At 44.2% G+C, this 21,208-nt stretch overlaps 1 protein-coding gene and 1 pseudogene across 1 annotated transcript; one reads left to right on the plus strand and one right to left on the minus strand.

Moving 5' to 3' along the window:
* The first annotated feature begins 65 nt into the window (after positions 1-65).
* LOC116376717 (uncharacterized) lies at positions 66-17,843 on the plus strand. The gene is made up of 7 exons (XM_031838093.1): positions 66-314; positions 8,273-8,471; positions 8,638-8,720; positions 9,225-9,462; positions 10,294-10,475; positions 14,409-14,675; positions 14,920-17,843. Exons 1-7 carry the CDS (start codon positions 66-68, stop codon positions 17,197-17,199), a joined length of 3,498 nt encoding a protein of 1,165 aa, XP_031693953.1. The 3' UTR covers positions 17,200-17,843.
* LOC109901709 (ras-related and estrogen-regulated growth inhibitor-like protein) lies at positions 17,646-21,204 on the minus strand (annotated as a pseudogene).
* Between the last annotated feature and the right edge of the window lie 4 nt (positions 21,205-21,208).

Here is a 21,208-nt window from a genome sequence, read left to right on the forward strand (position 1 = left end):
GGTTTCTGCGGTCGTATTGCCAGGATCAGCCGAGGGAGTAGGCAGCGTTCGTGCCATGGGCCGAGATGGCTCAGAACTCACTTCGCCACTCCTCCAGTAACCTCTCCCCCTTCCAGTGCGTACTGGGTTACCAGCCAGTTCTGGCGCCTTGGCATCAGAGTCAGACCGAGGCTCCAGAGGTGAACGACTGGTTCAGGCGCGCTGAGGAGACATGGAATGCCGCCCATGTTCAACTCCGGGGGGCCGTGCTGCACCAGAAAACCAGCGCAGACCATCACTGCAGTGAGGCCCCGGTGTTCGCCACGGGGGACCGAGTCTGGCTCTCGACCCGGAACCTGCCCCTCCGCCTGCCCTGCCGGAAGCTGGGTCCGCGGTTTGTGGGGCCATTTAAAGTCCTGAGGAGAGTGAATGAGGTTCGTTATAGGTTACAACTTCCCCCTGATTACCGTATTAACCCCTCGTTCCATGTGTCTCTCCTCAGGCCGGTGGTGGTTGGCCCGCTCCAGGAGTCTGAGGTGCGGGAGATTCCTCCGCCCCCTCTGGACATCGATGTGGCCCAGGCATACTCTGTTCGCTCTATCCTGGATTCGAGACGTCGGGCGAGGGGCCTTCAGTACCTCATGGAGTGGGAGGGGTACGGTCCGGAGGAGAGGTGCTGGGTTCCGGTGGAGGACGTCTTGGACCCTTCAATGCTGCGGGAGTTCCACCATCTCTGTCCGGATCGCCCTGCGCCTCGCCCTCCGGGTCGTCCCCGAGGCCGGCGTCGGCGCGCTGCTGGATCCGCGCGTCAACGTGCGGGTCCTGTCCTTGTTCGGGCGGCACTCGGCCGTCAGCGTCGCCGGTCTTCTAGCCATCATCGATCCACTTTTCATTTTCCATGTGTTTTGTCTCGTTTTTCCTCACACCTGGTTTCAATTCCCTCAATCATTTGTTGTGCATTTAACCCTCTGTTCCCCCCATGTCTTTGTGTGGGATTGTTTATTGTAAGTGCTTGTGCACGTGTTGCTTGGTGCGCGACTGGTTTTTTGTACCCAACTTATCTTGTTATCTTTATGCCGTGGGTTTTGCTATTAAACTACTCTGGCTATTACCAAGTTCTGCTCACCTGCGTCTGACTTCCCTGCCACTGATTATGTACCCCTTACAAGAAGCCATTTTGGACTGACCAATGTAGGTATTTTCGAATACATACACCTTAAAAGTTTATTATCACGGAATGTCCATTTGTACATCAGAACAATCTTGAGGGTATCCTATTTGAGTCAAACAAATATATTCATATGGTAGGTAAGATATAGAAAATATTGCAGAAAGCCTATCCAACTGACAACCTCTTAGAAAATATAAACTATTGTAACCAAGACCTAAAAAGAACCAATATTGGCACACGACTGTTGCAACATAACTAACGAAATTACGACAATTTACGCTGAATCCAGAAAAAAATAATGTACAGAATGTATTATACAAGAGGCAACATTCACAAATGATACAGCACATCGACAGTCGTGTCTTAAGGATATGTGGCAGAGAGTAGTGCAGGCACTGGGGATAGGTGGGAACAGGTGGGTCTGGGCAGGAGTGATGTAGTTGAAGTTTGTGTGCTTCTGTATGTTGTCTTTTGTAGCCTCTGTGTATGTTTTGTATTGTTTGAAGAAAATAAAATTAAGATAAGGCACCTGCCAATATGAATCTTTAGTGTACAGTTCCTCTTTTCATTTGAGCTCATAAAGACCATTGGTCTTATGACTCTATTTATCCCATAAAAGCACACAAATCAATCATTTCTGTGTTAATGCATTTACACCACTTTTTACAGTCATGTCACATGGACTTTATTTCATCTTCATTAATTTGAAGGAAGAAGCTATTATGTGGCCTGTGTATATGCTTGAGGTTACCCATGTGCTGCAACAAGGACATCTTCCATGCTTTTGGGGGGGATACAATCACATTTTATTTGTCACAGGTGGACTTCTAGGCAGAGTTGCAAAGAAAAAGTCATATCTCAGACTGGCCAATAAAAAGAAAAGATTAAGATGGACAAAAGAACCCAGACACTGGACCGAGGAAGAGAGTCGCCTCTTCACTGTTGAAGTTGAGACTGGTGTTATGCGGGTACTATTTATCTATTTATCTATTCTCAAACTAGACACTCTAATGTACTTTTGCTCAGTTGTGCACCGGGGCCTCTCACTCCTCTTTCTATTCTGGATCGGGCCAGTTTGCGCTGTTCTGTGAAGGGAGTAGTACACAGCGTTGTACAAGATCTTAAGTTTCTTGGTAATTTCTCGCATGGAACAGCCTTAATTTCTCAGAACAAGAATAGACTGACAAGTTTCAAAAGAAAGTTATTTGTTTCTGACCATTTTGAGCCTGTAATCGAACCCACAAATGCTGATGCTCCAGATACTTAACTAGACCAAAGAAGGCCAGTTTTATTGCTTCTTTAATCAGCACAACAGTTTTCAGCTGTGCTAACATGATTGCGAAAGGGTTTTCCAATGATCAATTAGACTTTTAAAATTATAAACTTGGATTAGCTAACACAACGTGTCATTGGAACACAGGAGTGATGGTTGCTGATAACGGGCCTCTGTATGCCTATGTAAATATTCTATAAAACATTTCTAAGTGGCCCCAAACTTTTGAACAGTACTGTAGGTAGAGTTATTAAAGTGACTATACATAGATAATAACAGAGTTGCAGCAGTGTAAAATAGGATCTGGGTAGCCCTTTGATTAGCGTTCAGGAGTCTTATGGCTTGGGGGTAGAAGCTGTTTAGAAGCATCTTGGATCTCGACTTGGTGCTCCGGTACTGTTTGCCGTGTGGTAGCGAAGAGAACAGTCTATGACTAGGGTGGCTGGACTCCTTAACAATGTTTAGGGCCTTCCTCTGGTATAGAGGTCCTGGATGGCAGGAAGTTTGGCCCCAGTCGATGAGAATGGGGTGTGCTCGGTCCTCCTTTTCCTGTAGTCCACAATCATCTCCATTGTCTGATCACATTGAGGGATAGGTTGTTGTTCTTGCACCACACTGTCAGGTCTCTGACCTCCTCCTTATTGGCTGTCTCGTTTTTGTCAGTGATCAGGCCACTACCACTGCTGTGTGGTAGTCTGCGTTGGAGTCGTGCCTGGCCGTGCAGTCATGAGTTAACAGGGAGTACAGGAGAGGACTGAGCACGCACCCCTGGGGAGCCCCCGTGTTGAGGATCAGTGTGGCGGATGTGTTGTTACTGTAGTGGAAAATCGGTTCAAATATGACACAACCAAGAACTTTGTGAAAATCAATATAGACTTTTAATACAACAGTATCATAAGCCGGAGCGGTCCGCGGAACACACACACTTTTTCAGAGCCCTCGCATATGCAAATTAAGTTACATCCCAATCCGTGCATTCTGCTTGTTCAGCCCAATAATTCCCACATCTGCTTTCCATTAGATCCTAATGGTGACAAGACCCTTGCTTTGTCCCTTCACTCAGCTTAATGCGTTCTCCTGTTTGTGTGTTATCTAGGGTCAGCAGACTATGTGTCTCTTCTGTTTTTAGCATGCTCAGATATACTAAAAATACTATACATTCCTCTATGCTATGGGCTTGCTTTGTCCCTGCACTTAGCTCAATGTGTGTCTTTATCTTGGATCAGCAGACTGTGGGTCTCCCCTATCATTCCTTCAGCGTCTTCATGTCCTAAGGATATGTGAGTCATGTCTATAATCCATCAGTTGGTCATTTGGCTGACCCCCTCCTTTTTCTATCCCTTTGATCCTTGTATGCCCAGCTGGTCTAGGCGCCTATGTGTTGCCCTCTCCCATGGCCCCACTCTGGCTTCCTGTCCTATACAATAGACAATGTACCTTACCAGAATGGCAAATGCATCCCTCTTTTATATAGGACAGTATATTTATCCATATATGTACCTAATTTCTCCCACATTACCTACCCTTACAACTTGGGGGCGGCCCCTTCAGCAAGTACAGGATCCAGTTGCAGAGGGAGGTGTTTAGTCCCAGGGTCCTTAGCTTAGTGATGAGCTTTGAGGGCACTATGTTGTTGAACGGTGAGCTGTAGTCAATGAATAGCATTCTCACATAGGTGTTCCTTTTGTCCATGTGTGAAAGGGCAGTGTGGAGTGCAATAGAGATTACATCATCTGTGGATCTGTTGGGGCGGTATGCAAATTGGAGTGGGTCTAGGGTTTCTGGGATAATGGTGTTCATGTGAGCCATGACCAGCCTTTCAAAGCACTTCATGGCTACAGACGCGAGTGCTACGGGTCGGTAGTCATTTAGGCAGGTTACCTTAGTGTTCTTGGGCACAGGGACTATGGTGGTCTGCTTGAAACAAGTTGGTATTACAGACTCAGACAGGGAGAGGTTGAAAATGTCAGTGAAGACACTTGCCAGTTGGTCAATGCATGCTTGGAGTACACATCCTGGTAATCCGTCTGGCCCTGCGGCCTTGTGAATGTTGGCATGTTTCAGTGTTACTTGCCTCAACCCGAGCATAGAAGTAATTTAGCTCATCTGGTAGGCTCGTGTCACTGGCCAGCTCTTAGCTGTGCTTCCCTTTGTAGTCTGTAATAGTTTGCAAGCCCTGCCACGTCCGACGAGTGTCAGAGCTGGGGTAGTACGATTCCTTCCTAGTCCTGTATTGACGCTTTGCCTGTTTGATGGTTCAACGCAGGGCATAGCGGGATTTCGTATAAGCTTCCAGTTTAGTGTCCCGCTCCTTGAAAGCGACAGCTCTATCCTTTAGCTCAGTGATGTTGCCTGTAATCCATGGCTTCTGGTTGGGGTACGTACGTACAGTCACTGTGGGGACAACGCCATCAATGCACTTATTGATGAAGCCAGTGACTGATGTGGTGTACTCCTCAATTCCATCAGAAGAATCCCAGAACATATTCCAGTCTGTGTTAGCAAAACAGTCCTGTAGCTTAGCATCTGCTTCATCTGATCACTTTTTTATAGACCGAGTCACTGGTGCTTCCTGCTTTCCTGCTTGTAAGCAGGAGTCAGGAGGATAGAATTATGGTCAGATTTGACATGGAGTCATCTGTGAAATTCAGCATGGCTTCTGGGAACTTTCACTATACAGAAGTCCATTCATGTCAAGTGCATTCCACTCCTTGGAAACTGAAATGATCTAAATTTTAGATTTGTCTTGAAATTAGAGAAAGTGTATTATGTGAATAACCTCTACCTTAAGCTAGTATCTTTCCCTCTAAACTAAGAATCAGCCTTCAACTGTGATAGAAGGATTGTTTTATTAGAAAGAAAACATGAAAATGTTCTTGAATGTGGGAATGAAGTTGAATAAAGATGCCTCCTTTGCTCTATAATGGTTTAGAGCTGGGAAAATGGAAGTAATAGTGTACAAAATAAAAAACGTTTTACCAGGTCAAGTAGTTAGGCCTCATCAAATCCAATTTTATTTGTCACATCCCCCGAATTCTACCTTACCCCTGAAATGGAAACTTACGAACGAGCCCTTAATAACCAACAATGCAGAGTATTTAAAAAGTAAAACTTGTTAAATAAACTAAACGCAAATTACTAACACAATAAAAATAACAATAACAAGGCTAAGTACAAGAGGTACCGGCACCGAGTCAATGTGCAGGGTTACAGAGTAGTCAAGGTAATTAAGGTAATATGTACATGTAGATGTAGATAGGGGTAAAATGACTATGCATAGATAATAAACAGAGAGTAGCAGCAGTGTGAGTGAAGAGTGTGAAGGAATGTGAATGTATATATATATATATATATATATATATATATATATATATATATATATATATATATATATATATATATATGTGTGTGTGTGTGTGTGTCCAGTGAGTGTACATTGATCCTGTGCAAGAGGACAAAATCCTGCATCATTGCAAGAAATAATAATAGATAAGAATAAAACAAGGGTGTCAATGCAAATAGACCAGGTACCCTTTTGATGAACTGTTCAGCAGTCTTATGGCTAGGAGCTGTTACTGTCAGTGAAACTCTGCTTAACGATATCTGTGGCATTTCATTTCATTAGCTTAACAATGTATCTTCTGTTCAATTTTGGAAATGCCCAGATGAGTTAACTTGAAAGTTTCTTGGGTTGTTTTTCCCATATAATCACACGTCACTTCTAAACTGGTTCACATAATTGAGTCATTAGAGCTGACGAACTTGTATAGCCTCCTCAAGTGGGGCTCCGTGTACATTGATGGTGCTGTTTTTTATTTAACTAGGCAAGTCAGTTAAGAACAAATTCTTATTTACAATAGCAGCATACACCGGCCAAACCCAGACAACGCTGGGCCAATTGTGCACTGCCCTATGCAACTCCCAATCACAGCCAGTTGGAATCGAACCAGGGTTTCCGTAGTGACGCCTCAAGCACTGAGATGGAGCGCCTTAGACCACTACACCACTCAGGAGCCCATGTTATGTTAGCCTACCAACCAGGACCCCTAAGTAATGGAGTTAAGTGGCAAAGCTATAGTTGGCCATGTTTATCTAGACACTAATCAATGTATTAGTCTACCTAGACGACTAATAGGGTTGTAGTAAGCTTTCAGATACTTTTAACATCTTTTCAAAAGTTGTAACATCATCTACTATGTCAGGGTCAATCCCTCTTAAGACCGTGAGCAACTTCATCTCTGAATAATTTCAGTAGTCACAGAAAGTTGACTCAATCTTGTGCCTGTAGGCCTATTCATGTTTTCTGATTGAATCGGTGTATGGTGTTTCCAATGATGCTTTGGAAATCAAATCACTTATGCATGTTTCATTTATTTATTCAGTGACTGTTGCAAGGGATAGGACATTAAAAGCCCCTACTTCAACATTAAGGTTCTAGTACAGTTTTTGAAGGGCTAAGTAGTAGACCTAGGCTTTAATTTAGACTTGGAATACCTGATGTTCAAATGCTGACCCTTCTACCTCCGGAGGGTGTTTTCAGCTGTTATCGTGACTGTTGTAGACATTCCACCACAGAACAAGAACAATAACAAGCTTGCACTTTACAAACTGTACAAGGCTATAAACAAGCAACAACAAAAAAATACATAGAGAGGCTGCTTTTAATAATATGTATGAAATATCAATGCAGAAGCAAGGTATCCGTCAATTTGCTATGCTCCTCTAATTGATGAGTGCAAAAATGTGATTTGCAGTTCGATCACATGCGTGTCCTTTCCAAATTGCAAAGATGTCATAACCCGCGCACTTCAGCAGCTATACTTATTTAGTGCTGAACGGCTCTGGAAGCTCAGGAGTTGATAGGCTGAATTGAAAGTTGTGCAAGCCAAACCTGCATAAACACTTGGAGAAGAGTTTGTTAAATTTCATATTATATTTCAAATCTTTAAAACTACAATTATCTGAGGTAAGAATGTTATTCCATTATTTTTATCAGCCTTCAAGAAATGTTTCCTTATTTTCCTAGGCAAGGCTACCTAGTTGGTCAATCTTAAGGCAGATGGAGTCATTAGCCTGGGCTACAACACGGTGTTAGTGGTAGCCTATGTTGGCATATAGTTTTTATATATATCATTGACAGTAACTCTTTCCAAAGCTCTGCTTACTTGATCTTATTCGAAGCATATATTTGTCTTGTCTTTCAGTATTTTCCTTTAAATTTGAGTGTGAGCAGAATTGCTTTCTGTGTTTATGTTTCTGGTCAATACCACTAGGCTGTGGCTTAATATTTGATCATACTAAAACCTGGATGTAAGGATGGATGACCTCTGGTTTATGTAAATATTTATTGAGTTCCTTACTGTTACTTAAATTAATTACAGAATTGTTTGAAATGGTTTCTTCATTGCAGCACTGCTGAACAGTTCATTCCCTTTCATGACTCCCATTGTTCACTGTCATCCTTTTTGGGTATGGTCAGCGCCCATTGAAGGGATAACTAGATTTCCATGCTAGGAGCATAGAACAACTGATATCATTGTGGCACCCTAGCAGCTGACAATACCATGTAAACAGGGTGTTAGATTCAAGATAAGGAAGTAATTATGAAACAGATGTGGGAAAGACTGCTTGGGGCATTCTGCTTTGCCCCCTGTGTCCCTATGAGGTGTTTGCCTGACAGTCACTAAGGTAATTCACTCTTTCTACATATTCTGTTTTACAGGATTGGTGAAAAGGACATGTCGTACACAAATAATCATTACATTGAGGTGAGCTGGAAAATATATAAAAACAATAACCAGGGGTTAAACGTTTGATTCCAAGGGAGTAAATTGTCCTTCTATCCCCAGGCCAACGCCGTGCAACGTGTGGCTAGTCTGCCGCTCTTCGACTCCGCCCTGAAAACTGTTGTTTCAGTTTACATGGACGTAAAGGGCCGTTACCCGCTCCTGGGTGTGGTGGGGGGCGTGGCTGAGATTGGGGTGCGTAATGCGTCCCAGGCTGCCATTTTCCGTGCCACCCCCCTCCTACTTAGTCTGGAGCCCCAGAGTGAGTCCACTGAATACTGAAAACTCTACTGATTGATTATACCCTATTGCCTTATAACTCTCATCTGCCATCAAATATAAAATGTAAAATGTGAATAACTTTAACATGGATGCCACTGCTACCACTAAATAACTCTAACTTTTGGTTTCCATCCCTCACATTGCAGTTGAGGTCGTCAATAACTATGCTTGTATGGGCTTGGACCAGCTGGAAAAAAACTTTCCCGTCCTGCACCAGTCTACAGAGGAGGTGGGTGTCTTCTCTCTCTGTTTCTGTTCTGCCTGGCCCACTGGGTGATGATGCAGTGTGTGAGGCTGACTGACTGGTCTGTTATCGGAGACACATTATGATTGTTCCAGCATTAACTGACCTTTCACACCACTTTATAGTCTATTAGATGCATTACCAGAGTTTCAATAGTTGACATTGACATTAAGTTTAATGGCGTTAGACTATGTGGAAGGTTACTGCTATTGATCATTAGTCATGTTGGATGGATTCCATTTATAACATCCTACTATTGCTCTGACTGATTATTTTTTCCCTTTTTCTAAATTCCAAACTGCCTCTCTCCCTTTCTTTCTACCTTATCAACTATTATCTTATCTACCTACAACTATTCTACCACTCCCACCTCCCCCTTTTACTTCACGCGCCATCTTTCACTTCTTTCATTATCTCAACACCCTGCTACTTCTTTATCACCCTATTCCCTACAACCCTCCTCTCCTCCACCCCCGATCCTCCCCACAGGTATTGGGTCACCTGAAGGATGCCTTCTTTCTGACCCTGGATGACATGCAACTGCGTGTGAATGATGAGCTGGACGGGATGCAGGGGCGCTGGGACAAGCTGACCGATGCCACCTGGTACTACCTCCTGGCTCTGCAGGAGTCACAGCTGGGTCAGATAGCCACCTCGGGCCTGGACGACATCCTCACACGCTCAGAGGAGGCCATGGCCAAGTACATGCCCCTGACGCCTACACTGCGTGAGTTTTGGTAGAGGGTAGTGGAGGGGCTAGTGCACTTTACACAGTCTTTGCCGAATGGTGGATTGGGAGGCTGTCTTTCCGCTGAAGTGTATTCATGAATGCTTTATGAGGTCTTTGGTCTAAAATCAGGTAACAGTATACAGTGTACACCACAACCTGCATGGTCATCCTATTGCTGCTTTCTGAGCTTTACCACAGGTGTTGTTAATGCTCTTCAAGTGTTTGATAATGTCCCTACTAATTTGTTTTGAGGCTGTTCTAATACACAATGACATCCATAATAACAGATTTGAGAATAAAAACTTATTTTCAAATGTTTTTATTGTGTTGTTTTGTAAATATTTTAATCATAGGAAAAATTATAATAAATAACTAATTAAAATAGAGCATAATTGATATCCTGCTGTCTGTAAAGGAGATCAAATCAACATGAAATCAGATCAAATCAACCAGATTGATGTGATGCACTGTTGTATTGGTAACATTGCAGTACATTATCAAGTCATAGTGACTCATATCCTCACTTGAAATATAAAGTGTGCTTGTAAATTCTATTTCCTTTCATCGTTCATCAACATGTAAACAATCAAGCATGTTTTTAGATGATGGTGTGTAATTGTAGAGTGCATAGACTGTGTTGATCAGACAGTGTGTCACACTGATGATGCTCTGTGTGTGGGGGAAGAGGTGTTTGGAAGGGGTGAAAGGAGTTGTGATGCCTGTGTGGAAGAAATGACACATAGCCTACCGTGCAAATACAACCAACTACTAGTAACCCACTGGGCACAGACGTCAATTCAACGTCTACTCCACATGTGTGTTCCCCAGGCCTAGAGTGGGAGAGGAGGACACAGCAGTATGAGGATGAAGATGGGGAGGATGAGCCTGGGTTATGGACGCGGTTCCGAGGCCTCCTGCTCTGTCTGAGCCTGCAGCTGTACCACCGCCTGCTGAAGCTCAGAAACAGGCTGGAGCAGGCCATGGGGATGCTACAGGATGCTACCGAAAGGGTGAGAATCACCTAGAACCCTCTCTATGGCTGTGCCTGTAGCCTCAACTACAGCCCTCTTGCTTTACACGTATCAGGTCCTAGCCCAGGTCAATCTGCTCTCTCCTCTTCGTCCTTTCTCACACTATGACTCTCATTCATCTGAACCACCCATCCTTTGCCACCCTCTGTGTCTCACTCCCCTGTTTTTTACACCTTTCTCTTCCTTCTCGTTTTCCTCCACACACCAATCTGTTCCTCATTGCTGTCAGACCTCGCATCCATCATGATAAACTATACCGCCTCCTCTTTACTCAATCAGGGTACAGCACAAAATCGAACAAGGTATTAAAGACATTTAGATGTACAGTTAAAATAGTCTAACATTCAGACAATATAATAATTTACACTAAAAGTAAAACCTAATGATAATAACAATGTAATGATAAAATAACAACACAACAGAATAACTTTAAATGGATGAATAAAACATAGCATTTTCAGGCAGCACCTCAGCTGCTCTTTGTTGACCTCCTCTGTAATCACTTGATGCTAGGTCCCTCGGGAGGTTCTCTAACCAACACAACATCCTCGCCTGTCTCTGTCTGCCTTTATTGGGTTCGGGTTAAATAGAAGCAGACTACGTGCCCAGAGACATGGTCTGTGCTCTCTGTGAAGGCTCTAGGGCACTCCCTGCATTTCCTGTCTACATGAGCAGAGGGCTGGGGCTCAGCCCTTACTTGGGAACAGAGTTCTGAGCACGGAGAACCATCATTAAGATGTAGCAGACTCAAATCTCCTGGGGCAATAGCAGACTCTATGGCCTAGGACAGAAGGAGGGGAGGGAGGGGAGGGACAGCTTATGAGACAAGCGAGGTGACAACATTTGAATAGAGGGCTAGATAGTTCACATAAAACGTTTTTGTTATCCTTGTTATCTTTTGAAGAATTTATTTTGAGCATGCACAGGGAAAGGGATAGAAAGGGACATGAAATCTGCAACAAAAATGTCCACAAGAGATACATAGTACGTCAACATGAAAAGCATCATGACAATGGCACCACTGCCATCCAAATTAACAACTTGAAAGGGACAAAGATTAAAAATATGTATATTTAACCTTTATTTAACTAGGCAAGTCAGTTAAGAACAAATTCTTATTTAGAATGACAGCCTACCGGGGAACAGTGGGTTAACTGCCTTGTTCATGGGCAGAAAGACAGATTTGACCTTGTCAGCTCAGAGAGTCGATCCAGCAACCTTTCAGGTACTGGCCCAGCGCTCTAACCACTAAGCTACCTCCCGTCCTGAGAATGGTCCCTGTGGGATTTGGCCTATGTGAGCTTTAGAGCCTACCACTGCCCCTGCAGAACACACTCAGACAGACAAACACACAGAGCGATGAGGAGATATGAGGGCTGGGGGGCAAGACTTTGATGGACCAATAAGACACAGACAGTAAACATACACAGCTCTCTAAATGCAAGAGTTGTGGAAACTAACAAAAAACACTATGGTGGCATGTTTAGAAATTCATTCATTGTGAGGCTTACTGTTGATATGAAGCTCAAGCTGGGTTTAGGTCAGTTGAAATTGGGGGATATTTTCAATAACAGGGTCACTATATGGGTCACCTCAAGGAGGCTTTTAGGAAAGAGGATGAACATTGAGAAGAATAACTACTAGAATTTCAATGGATTGTTTTATAATACATACATTTTTAGGTTTACGGTTCAGTGACCTAAAACTGGGTGTATAGCGAAGCTGTCAAAGTAGTTACTGAATAAAAAAATATAAAAATGAACAGTAACACTAGGAAATGTTTAATGCATTTTCGTAGAGATATTATATGTTTTTCCTTACAACTATAGGGTTTCCAGCAGCCTCTTTGCTTGAACCTCTTGTAATGTGCTGTGATGGAACGACCTGAGTCCCCTTTTTTCCCAGGGGTAATTGGTGATAAATGACCCTAACTGCTGCTGCAGGCTGCTGACTTGAGAGAGAGGAGAATAGGCTGGTGCTGAAAGCCCACCAATGAGGGTCGGCCTCATCAGACAAACACCCTCATTAATGCTCCTGCACACTCTCCCATAGAGACTGAGGCACTGGGACAGAAACGAGTGTGTGAGACAGCGATTGCGTGTGTGTGTGTGGTGTCCTCAGATGTCCTACATTGATGAAATTTGGCAGCAGGTACCATGCTGCATTGTTATGTTTGCCCTGAGTCTGTCCCCAGGATACTTTGGGCCAGTGTCCTGTCTCCTCACCAGAATCCTTGGTTTGGTTTCACACAGCAGGAACACAAGAGGATAGTCTGTCACTTAACTGACCCAAATACCTCTCCCACCACTTGTTGTCTTCCCCACCAAAACTGTGGTACTTTTGGCCTAGTTCTAGAGACTTGGTCAAATGTGTTTGCCTATCTGGAGCTGTTGATCCGCACTACAAGCTCACATGTAAAAGCCTGGAGGATGGTGTGATTTGATCTGCTTCTAGTTCCACGTTACTGCTGCGGTAAACAAGTTACGCTGCCAGGCATCACAAGTGATGTGATATGTCAGATCTTATAATGCAGAAGAGAACAGATGTAAAAAGAATGACGCATTTCATCAACGGTCATATTCAAGTGTCCTCCAGGTCAGATGACATCCTCTTGGCAGTGGACGGACATTGGTTGCTTTTTATGGCTAAATGACTAGTTTTACAGTGACTGTCAGTTTGTCATGTTTGTTTTTTCAACTTCACAAATAGTGGCGAGAAGTCGCTTTAAAGGGTCCTTCAACAATTTCCCCAAAGACTGATGAAATTCATATACAGTTGGAAGTCAGAAATTTACATACACTTGGTTGGAGTCATTAAAACTTGTTTTTCAACCACTCCACAAATTTCTTGTTAACAAACTACAGTTTTGGCAAGTCGATTAGGACATCTACTTTGTGCATGACACAAGTAATTTTTCCAACAATTGTTTACAGGAAGATTATTTCACTTATAACTAACAGTATCACAATTCCAGTGTTCAGAAGTTTACATACACTCAGTTGACTGTGCCTTTAAACAGAAAATGATGTCATTGCTTTAGAATCTTCTGATAGGCTAATGGACATAATTTGAGTCAATTGGAGGTGTACCTGTGGATGCATTTCAAGGCCTACCTTCAAACTCAGTGCCTCTTTACTTGACATCATGGGGAAATCAAAAAAAGGGAAAAAGGGGGAGGCTTGCAAGCCAGAGAACATCATCCCAACTGTGAAGCATGGTTGTGGGGGTCTTTGCTGCAGGAGGGACTGGTGCACTTCACAAAATAGATGACATCACGAGGAAAGAAAATTATGTGGATATATTGAAGCAACATCTCAAGACGTCAGTCAGGAAGTTAAAGCTTGGTTGCAAATGGGTCTTCCAAATTGACTATGACCCTATACATACTTCCAAAGTTGTGGCAAAATGGCTCAAGGACAACAAAGTCAAGGTATTGGAGTGGCCATCATAAAGCCCTGACCTAAATCCTATAGAACATTTGTGGGCAGAACTGAAAAAGTGTGTGCAAGCAAGGAGGCCTACAAACCTGACTCAGTTACACCTGCTCTGTGAGGAGGAATGGGCCAAAATCACCCATCCAACTTATTGTGGGAAGGTTGTGGAAGGCTACCCGAAACGTTTGACCCAAGTTAAACAATTTAAAGGCAATGCTACCAAACTTCTGATCCACAGGGAATGTGATGAATGAAATAAATCATTTTCTCTACTATTATTCTGACATTTCACATTCTTAAAAAAAAGTTGTGTTCCTAACTGACCTAAAACAGGGAATCTTTACTAGGATGTCAGGAATTGTGAAAAACTGAGTTTAAATGTATTTGGCTGAGGTGTATGTAAACTTCTGACTTCAACTGTAACTGCCATTATAAGTCTGTCAGTCTTCAGCTAAGTGCCTTATCATTGTATCATCAGATCGGCCTGAGCAGGTTGCTGGAGGTGGTAGGCTCTGTGCTCCAGAGACTGCAGCTGCTCTACGTATACCAGGTGTTGCGTCTAGAGGTCGTGAGGAGGCTGGCCCTGGACCAGCTGAAGGCCCAGGTACGGGTCCTGGCTGAACTGGGGCCCGTCAAGCAGCTGTTGGGACTGCCTGCTCAGGTGCAGGTTGTGGTGGCTGACCTGCAGGAGCTGGGCAAGATCCTACTACAGCTGCTGGTCAACAGCACCCCTCTCTACAACATGGTGAGCATTCTAGATTATAGTTGCACCCTTCCTTACTAGGTTACTTAACCTTCCTCTTTGTATCATCTCCCCTCGTCTAATCTCTCCTTTATTTGCCCTTATATGTCGCTCTGTATGTATATTCCCCACAGTCTTAATCCCCTGTGTACCCCCCACCTTTTATCTCGGTCGCTTTCTCTCTCTGTCTCTCTCTCTGTCTCTCTGTCTGTCTCTCTTTCTCTCTCTATCTCTGTCTCTGTCTCAGCTCCAGCAGCCAAGTGATCAGGATGTGGAGGACTTCCTCAACCACCAGGAATCCATGTCCTCTGACACCACTCGCCGCAGTTCTGCCAATAGCCTCTTTCTCAAGGCCATGGACGGCCGCCCACACAAACGCACAAGCTCGTATGCCCGCTCCCAAAGGGGCTCAACCAGTGCCCCCAGTCCAGCCCCAGCCAAATCGCCCAACAGCAGCCGTGGCAGCCAGAAGCAGGATGACCAGACTCTATCTCTGGAGCTCAAGGACCTGGATCTCCCTTTCACCATCGCTGTGTGTCATCGCTCTTCAGTACGCAGGGGCTCATCCAGCAGTATCAATCCCCCAGACCCCAGCCCAGTCCCCGACCCAGCCCCGGCTAACCCAGCCAACGGCGATGACCAGCCTCTCTCTCCCCAGGGCAGCCAGAAGCCTGTCGACCAGCCCCTCTCTCTCCAGGGCAGCCAAAAGCAGGAAGACCAGCTTTCCTTTGTGGAGCTGTACAGCACTGTGTGTCGCCGCTCCTCAGCCATGAAGTTCCTTTTAGCCCCCATCATTCAGTACCTGAGCCCTGAGCCACTCTCAGATGAGATTGTTATACCTGAGGTGGAGTCCACCAAGTTCCATGCAGACACAAGAGACGAGAGCCCAACCACACGCCAGAGCCTGTCTGCCCGCTCCCACTGGAGCTCATCCAATGCCGTTGCACGTGAGGTGGAGACCACTGAGGACCTGAGTCCTGAACAAGTCTCAGATGAGGCCATTGCACTCGAGGTGGAGAGCACTGAGTACTACTCAGACATAGATGCAAGAGACGAGAGCCCATCCAGACGCAAGAGCCTGTCTTCCCACTCCCAAAGAAGCTCCTCAAGTGCTGGCAACCCGAATGACCAGCCTCTCTCTTGCCTGGGCAGCCAGAAGCCAGACGACCAGCCTCTCTCTCGCCGGGGCAGCCAGAAGCCAGATGACCAGCCTCTCTCTCGCCGGGGCAGCCAGATGCCAGAGGATCAGCCTCTCTCTCTGGAGCTAGACCCCCTGGAGATCCCTTCTACAAGCACCGTGCTTCGCCCCTCCTCGGCTGCCGAAGTCCTCCTTGGCTCCATCCTCCAGTACCTGAGCTCTGAGCCACCCTCGGACGAGACCATTATACCCAAGGTGGAGACCACTGAGGACCTGAGCCCTGAGAAAGCCTCAGATGAGGCCATGGCACTCGAGGTGGAGAGCACTGAGTACTACTCAGATGCAAGAGATGTGAGCCCATCCAGACGCAACAGCCTATCTGCCCACTCCCACAGAAGCTCATCAAGTGCTGGTAACCTGGATGACCAGCCTCTCTCTCGCCGGGGCAGCCAGAAGCCAGATGATCAACCTCTCTCTCGCCGGGGCAGCCAGAAGCCAGACGACCAGCCTCTTTTTCTGGAGCTGGACCCCCTAGAGCTTCATTCTACCAGCACTGTGAGTCACCCCTCCTTGGCTGCCGAGGTCCGTCTAGGTTCCATCCTCCAGTACATTAGCTCTGAGCCACTCTCAGACGAGCCTGTTGTACCCGAGGTGGAGACCACCAAGAACCACACAGAAGCCAGAGATGAGAGCCCACCCAGATGCAAAAGCCTGTCTGTTCGCTCCAGCAGAAGCTCATCAAGTGCTGGCAACCCATCAAACATCCGCCAGGGCAGCCAGATGCGGAATGAAGAGCCTCTCTCTGTGGAGTTCAACATCCTGGAGGTCTCATCTACCAGTGCTTTGCGCCGCCGATCCTTGGCTGCCGAGGTCCTCCTTGGCCCCATCCTCCAGTACCTGAGCTCTGAACCATCCTCAGACGAGACCGTTATACCCGAGGTGGAGACCGCAGAGAAGAATGCACACGCAAAAGATGAGAGCCCAACCAGACACCAGAGCATGTCTCCCCGCTCCCGCAGGAGCTCGTCCAGTGCTGTTGTGCCCGAGGTGGAGACTACTGAGTACTACTTTGACGAAGGAAACGGCAGCCCACTCAGACGCAAGAGCCTGTCAATCCGCTCCTGCAGGAGCTCATCCAGTGGAGGCAACGCCCCAGCCCCCGGGCTAACCCCGGACAACCCACACAATGACCGCCAGGGCAGCCAGATGCAGGACAGCCTGGAGGAGTTGGACACCCTGGCCTTCCCTTCTACCAGCACCGTGCGTCGCCGCTCCTGGGCTGTCGAGGTCCTCCTAGACCCCATCCTGCAGTACCTGAACCCTGGGCACTCAGAAAAGGCCGATATAGAAGAGGTCGAAATACCCGTTGTGGAGGCCACAGAGCACTAAGAAGTCACCAGTGTCCTAGAAATGGCCTCCCTTTGCAGGCCCAGGTGTAAGACTTATTAGTTGATTTTAGTTTGTGGGTACACATAGTGGGGCCATAGTTCAGCAGACATAATCTGTGATCGGTCCATTGGAATCCAAAATGTGTCAATGTATGTCACTGAAAGATTCAGGCGTTCTTCTTCATGTACAGACGCCAACCCACATTTGTTTTGGTTTCCTAACTGAGCATCATGTGACATTATACACCTTGCACCCCATTATATATTCGACCTAACTATTCTTCAATGATGTGCTAACCTGATGTCGCATTCTGTTTTCTGTTACACTAAGTATCCGTGAGAAACATAGCTTGTCATGATTAAAGGTAGCATATGGATTGGCCTAAATATGGATGATGGAAGGATGTTGAATGTGTTGATTGAGGAATGAGCATCAAATAGACAGTATAAAATGTGTATGTCTTTATTACAATGTCATAACATTTAATATTTCATAACATATAATACATGACACATTTAGATTGTCCTACAGTACGCATCAACATAATATTGGTTGTATTCAAGAAATAAATAACATTTGTATTGCTGCAGTGAAATGTATTGAGGTTATGAAGAGTGAAATAAAGTGCCATTTCCCCATCTACAGTACAGTACTCAGCTCATACATGTACTTTCCCAGAATAACCTATTCATGTTTCATGCATTGCATAAAGGTGAACATTACAACATATAACTTTTCCCAAATATTTATTACACAGAAATTAAATAGTTTTATCCACATTAGAGAGAAAATAGTAGACGGCACGTGTCAAACTATTGATTTATGACCCTATGTCCGGATGACGTGTGCATGCCCATATTTGGGTATCCTGGCGGGAAGTTATCACGTGCTCTAGGGAGTGCCAATATAGGTGCATCCTGTCAGGACATCCTGTTCCTGTTCTCACGCCTTAGAGTGAGTGTTAATTTATGCATATAGTGCATCTATTCCTTTGAAGCTGTCACGCTTTAGTTGGTGTTTATTTAACAAGATAGTGCATAACCTTTTAAATATTTAACCTTTTAAATATTTATGTTTATAACATGCTGTTGTAGAAAAGACTGTATTCATATAAAATAATACATTGTTTTAAAACCACAGACCTATTTTCCCAGAAAAGCCTTTCTCCACGAGAGAGAAAACGATCAATTCCCATTCATTAAAGGGTGAGGTACAATTTTAAAACCATTTATTTAATTCAAAATATTTAGTACAGACCTTTTAAAACATGTTATAATTAATTAAACAATTTTACTATTCCTTTCTTGCAGATAAAGGGTTATAGGTTTATACATCCTGCCGTTTCCAATTCCACCCTGTCATCAAGACAGGCTCTCTTGCTCGTAGGATATCCCACACAAGCCCCAGCTCCGTAAGTTTTCCAGGCACAATGTAGTTCACATCCAGACAGGCTTTGGAAAATATATACGAACTAGCAGATTTTGTAGCATCTCTACTATATCTCTACTCTGACATGTTACGGTGGTCTTTTTTAAAAGTCAATAAACATGTGTGTAAAGTGTACACTTTTGTTTCACAGTAGATTTTATGCCCTCCTATTGTTGAATTGTTTAGATTTTAAAAAAACATTGTTTCAATGCAGAGACATATACACCCCCCCTCCCCCCAGGATAGATCAAATGCCGACTCATGCTTTAACATATACAGATGCACTTGTTAAATAAACACCAACTAAAGCGTGACAGCTTCAGAGGAATAGATGCAATATATGCACAGGAGCAGGATGTCCTGACAGGATGCACCTATATTGGCACTCCCTAGAGCACGTGATAACTTCCCGCTGGGATGTCCTGACCGGATACCCAAATATGGGCATGCACACGTCATCAGGACATAGGGTCATAAATCAAACGTTTGACGTGTGCCGTCTACTGAATTCTCTCTCATATTAATATATTAATTTATTTACAATTCTCAAACAAACGTGTGCACAGCACAAATAAGTATCAAGTCTGCTAGAACTTGTAACATAGTTACATTACTAATTTTAAAGTTGTTCGTTTTCAGATAAAGTATAATACTGAAATGTAATTGTTTGCTGTTTTGCATTGCTGATTATACACACATCAAGACTTCAACATTTTACAAACTGAATGTACATTGTCACTGAACAGAAACTCCCTAACAATTGGCAATGGGTAGGACTTCCATCAGATCAACAGTATTGTCAGATGTCAGCTACTCCAGATTCCTGTTCATGCTTCATATTGAATACATATTGAGTGAAGGATGGAAGTGCACATGATTTCTCATACAGTTTATCAACAGTACTGTAAGCCTACTTTTCAACTTCAGAAAGTAGAATAAATTATTGAATGACTGCTTCCATCTGCAATTCAATCTTTAGTGTAACTCTACAAGATAAACAATTTCTCCTTTCTGAAAACCTCCCAATTAAGTTCCCTCTCAGCACCTGCTGTTGCACTACAACCTGCCATAGACAATTTTTCTCAATTGCCAACGGCGTAGCTACCTACATGTTCTGACTATCCAAATCTCATTGCGCATAATGTAGCCTATCCTGTGGTAGATTACTCTGCACGTTTCTTCCCGAATACAGTTGACAGGCTTCTCACTATACTTTTAATACCCGCAGCACCTTTCCGCAGAACTCTCGACTCTCAGATAAGATCTATCAGTCCATGGAACACCAGCAAAACACCGTGGTATGTTTCAACTGCGGATATCTCGAAAAATACGCTGTATTCCGAGATAGCAAGGAGTCGGCCCTCCCCACTTGAGACTGTCCGTCCGTGCTGCAAATCGCGTTTGTTCCCAACAATGATGATGGGCGCTGTTGTAGACATCTTCCTACTGGCGTGGCGGATGCGCTGCACTTGTTGGCGTAAAAACACATACAAACTTGACGTATGAGTTGTCACTATGGTTCGATGACAAATTGGCAAATGATGAATGGCGACATTTGGGTAGTCCAAGAGTGTTTACCTGTGGGTTGAGCGAGTCCAATATGTTGAAGGATATTTCCCTCTCGTCAATTGTGTCAATATGACTGTAAATTGATTCTGACGGAGAAACATATGAATTAAATCAAAAACATCATGTATTAAATGGTCAGCATTACGCACAACATGTATGTACTTATTTGGCAAGCTTACCTATTTCACCGTACTCGCCTATAAATCTTCTGGTAATAAATCGGACGGTGAGCGCTGGAAAAGACAAAAAGTTGTGTACAGTTTAATCTACATGTATTTTAATGGCACGTACAAACTTTGAGTGTACATCGTCACTGAAAATAAATTCCCTTACAATATGCAATTGTAAATAGCCCACCCACTCTACCTACCTCATCCCCATACTGTTTTTATGTACTTTTCTGCTCTTTTGCACACCACAGTATCTCTACTTGCACATCATCATCTGCTCATTTATCACTCCAATGTTAATCTGCTAAATTGTAATTATTCGCTCCTATGGCCTATTTATTGCCTACCTCTTCATGCCTTTTGTATATGGACTTGTGTGTAACTCTGTGTTGTTGTCTGTGTTACACTGCTTTGCTTTATATTGGCCAGGTCGCAGTTGTAAATGAGAACTTGTTCTCAACTTGCCTACCTGGTTAAATAAAATATTAAATAAAAAAAATTGGTAGACCTTCCGTCAGATAAACAGTATTGTCAGATGTCAGATACTTGAATGCCCTTTGAGTGAAGGACTGCAGAGCATATAACTCGTTAACTGTTGACAACACCTCTCTCTGGGAACATTGCAAGGTGCATATTAAACACAAAGACAAGAACACATTCCTACCTGATTTCCCGAAATTTTCAGCCCCATGTAATAAGATATTAGCTTCCACTATTTGCTGAGTTCCCTCAATTGTCTTGCTGCAGTGGTGTGAGCTGGGTTTGACTTGGACAACCATTTTGGACTGGATTATGCTTCAAAATGCTCTGTTCATTACCCTGTTTTATATAAGGTACTGTAC

Source organism: Oncorhynchus kisutch, linkage group LG13 (assembly GCF_002021735.2).
Source record: "Oncorhynchus kisutch isolate 150728-3 linkage group LG13, Okis_V2, whole genome shotgun sequence".
In the NCBI taxonomy this organism is placed as follows: domain Eukaryota; kingdom Metazoa; phylum Chordata; class Actinopteri; order Salmoniformes; family Salmonidae; genus Oncorhynchus; species Oncorhynchus kisutch.

Coding starts and splice junctions, on each gene's coding strand:
- LOC116376717 (XM_031838093.1), top strand. CDS start 66: ATGGCTCAGAACTCACTTCGCCACTCCTCCAGTAACCTCTCCCCCTTC. Junction 9,463..10,293: donor GCCCCTGACGCCTACACTGC/GTGAGTTTTGGT, acceptor TGTGTTCCCCAG/GCCTAGAGTGGGAGAGGAGG. Junction 14,676..14,919: donor GCACCCCTCTCTACAACATG/GTGAGCATTCTA, acceptor TCTCTGTCTCAG/CTCCAGCAGCCAAGTGATCA.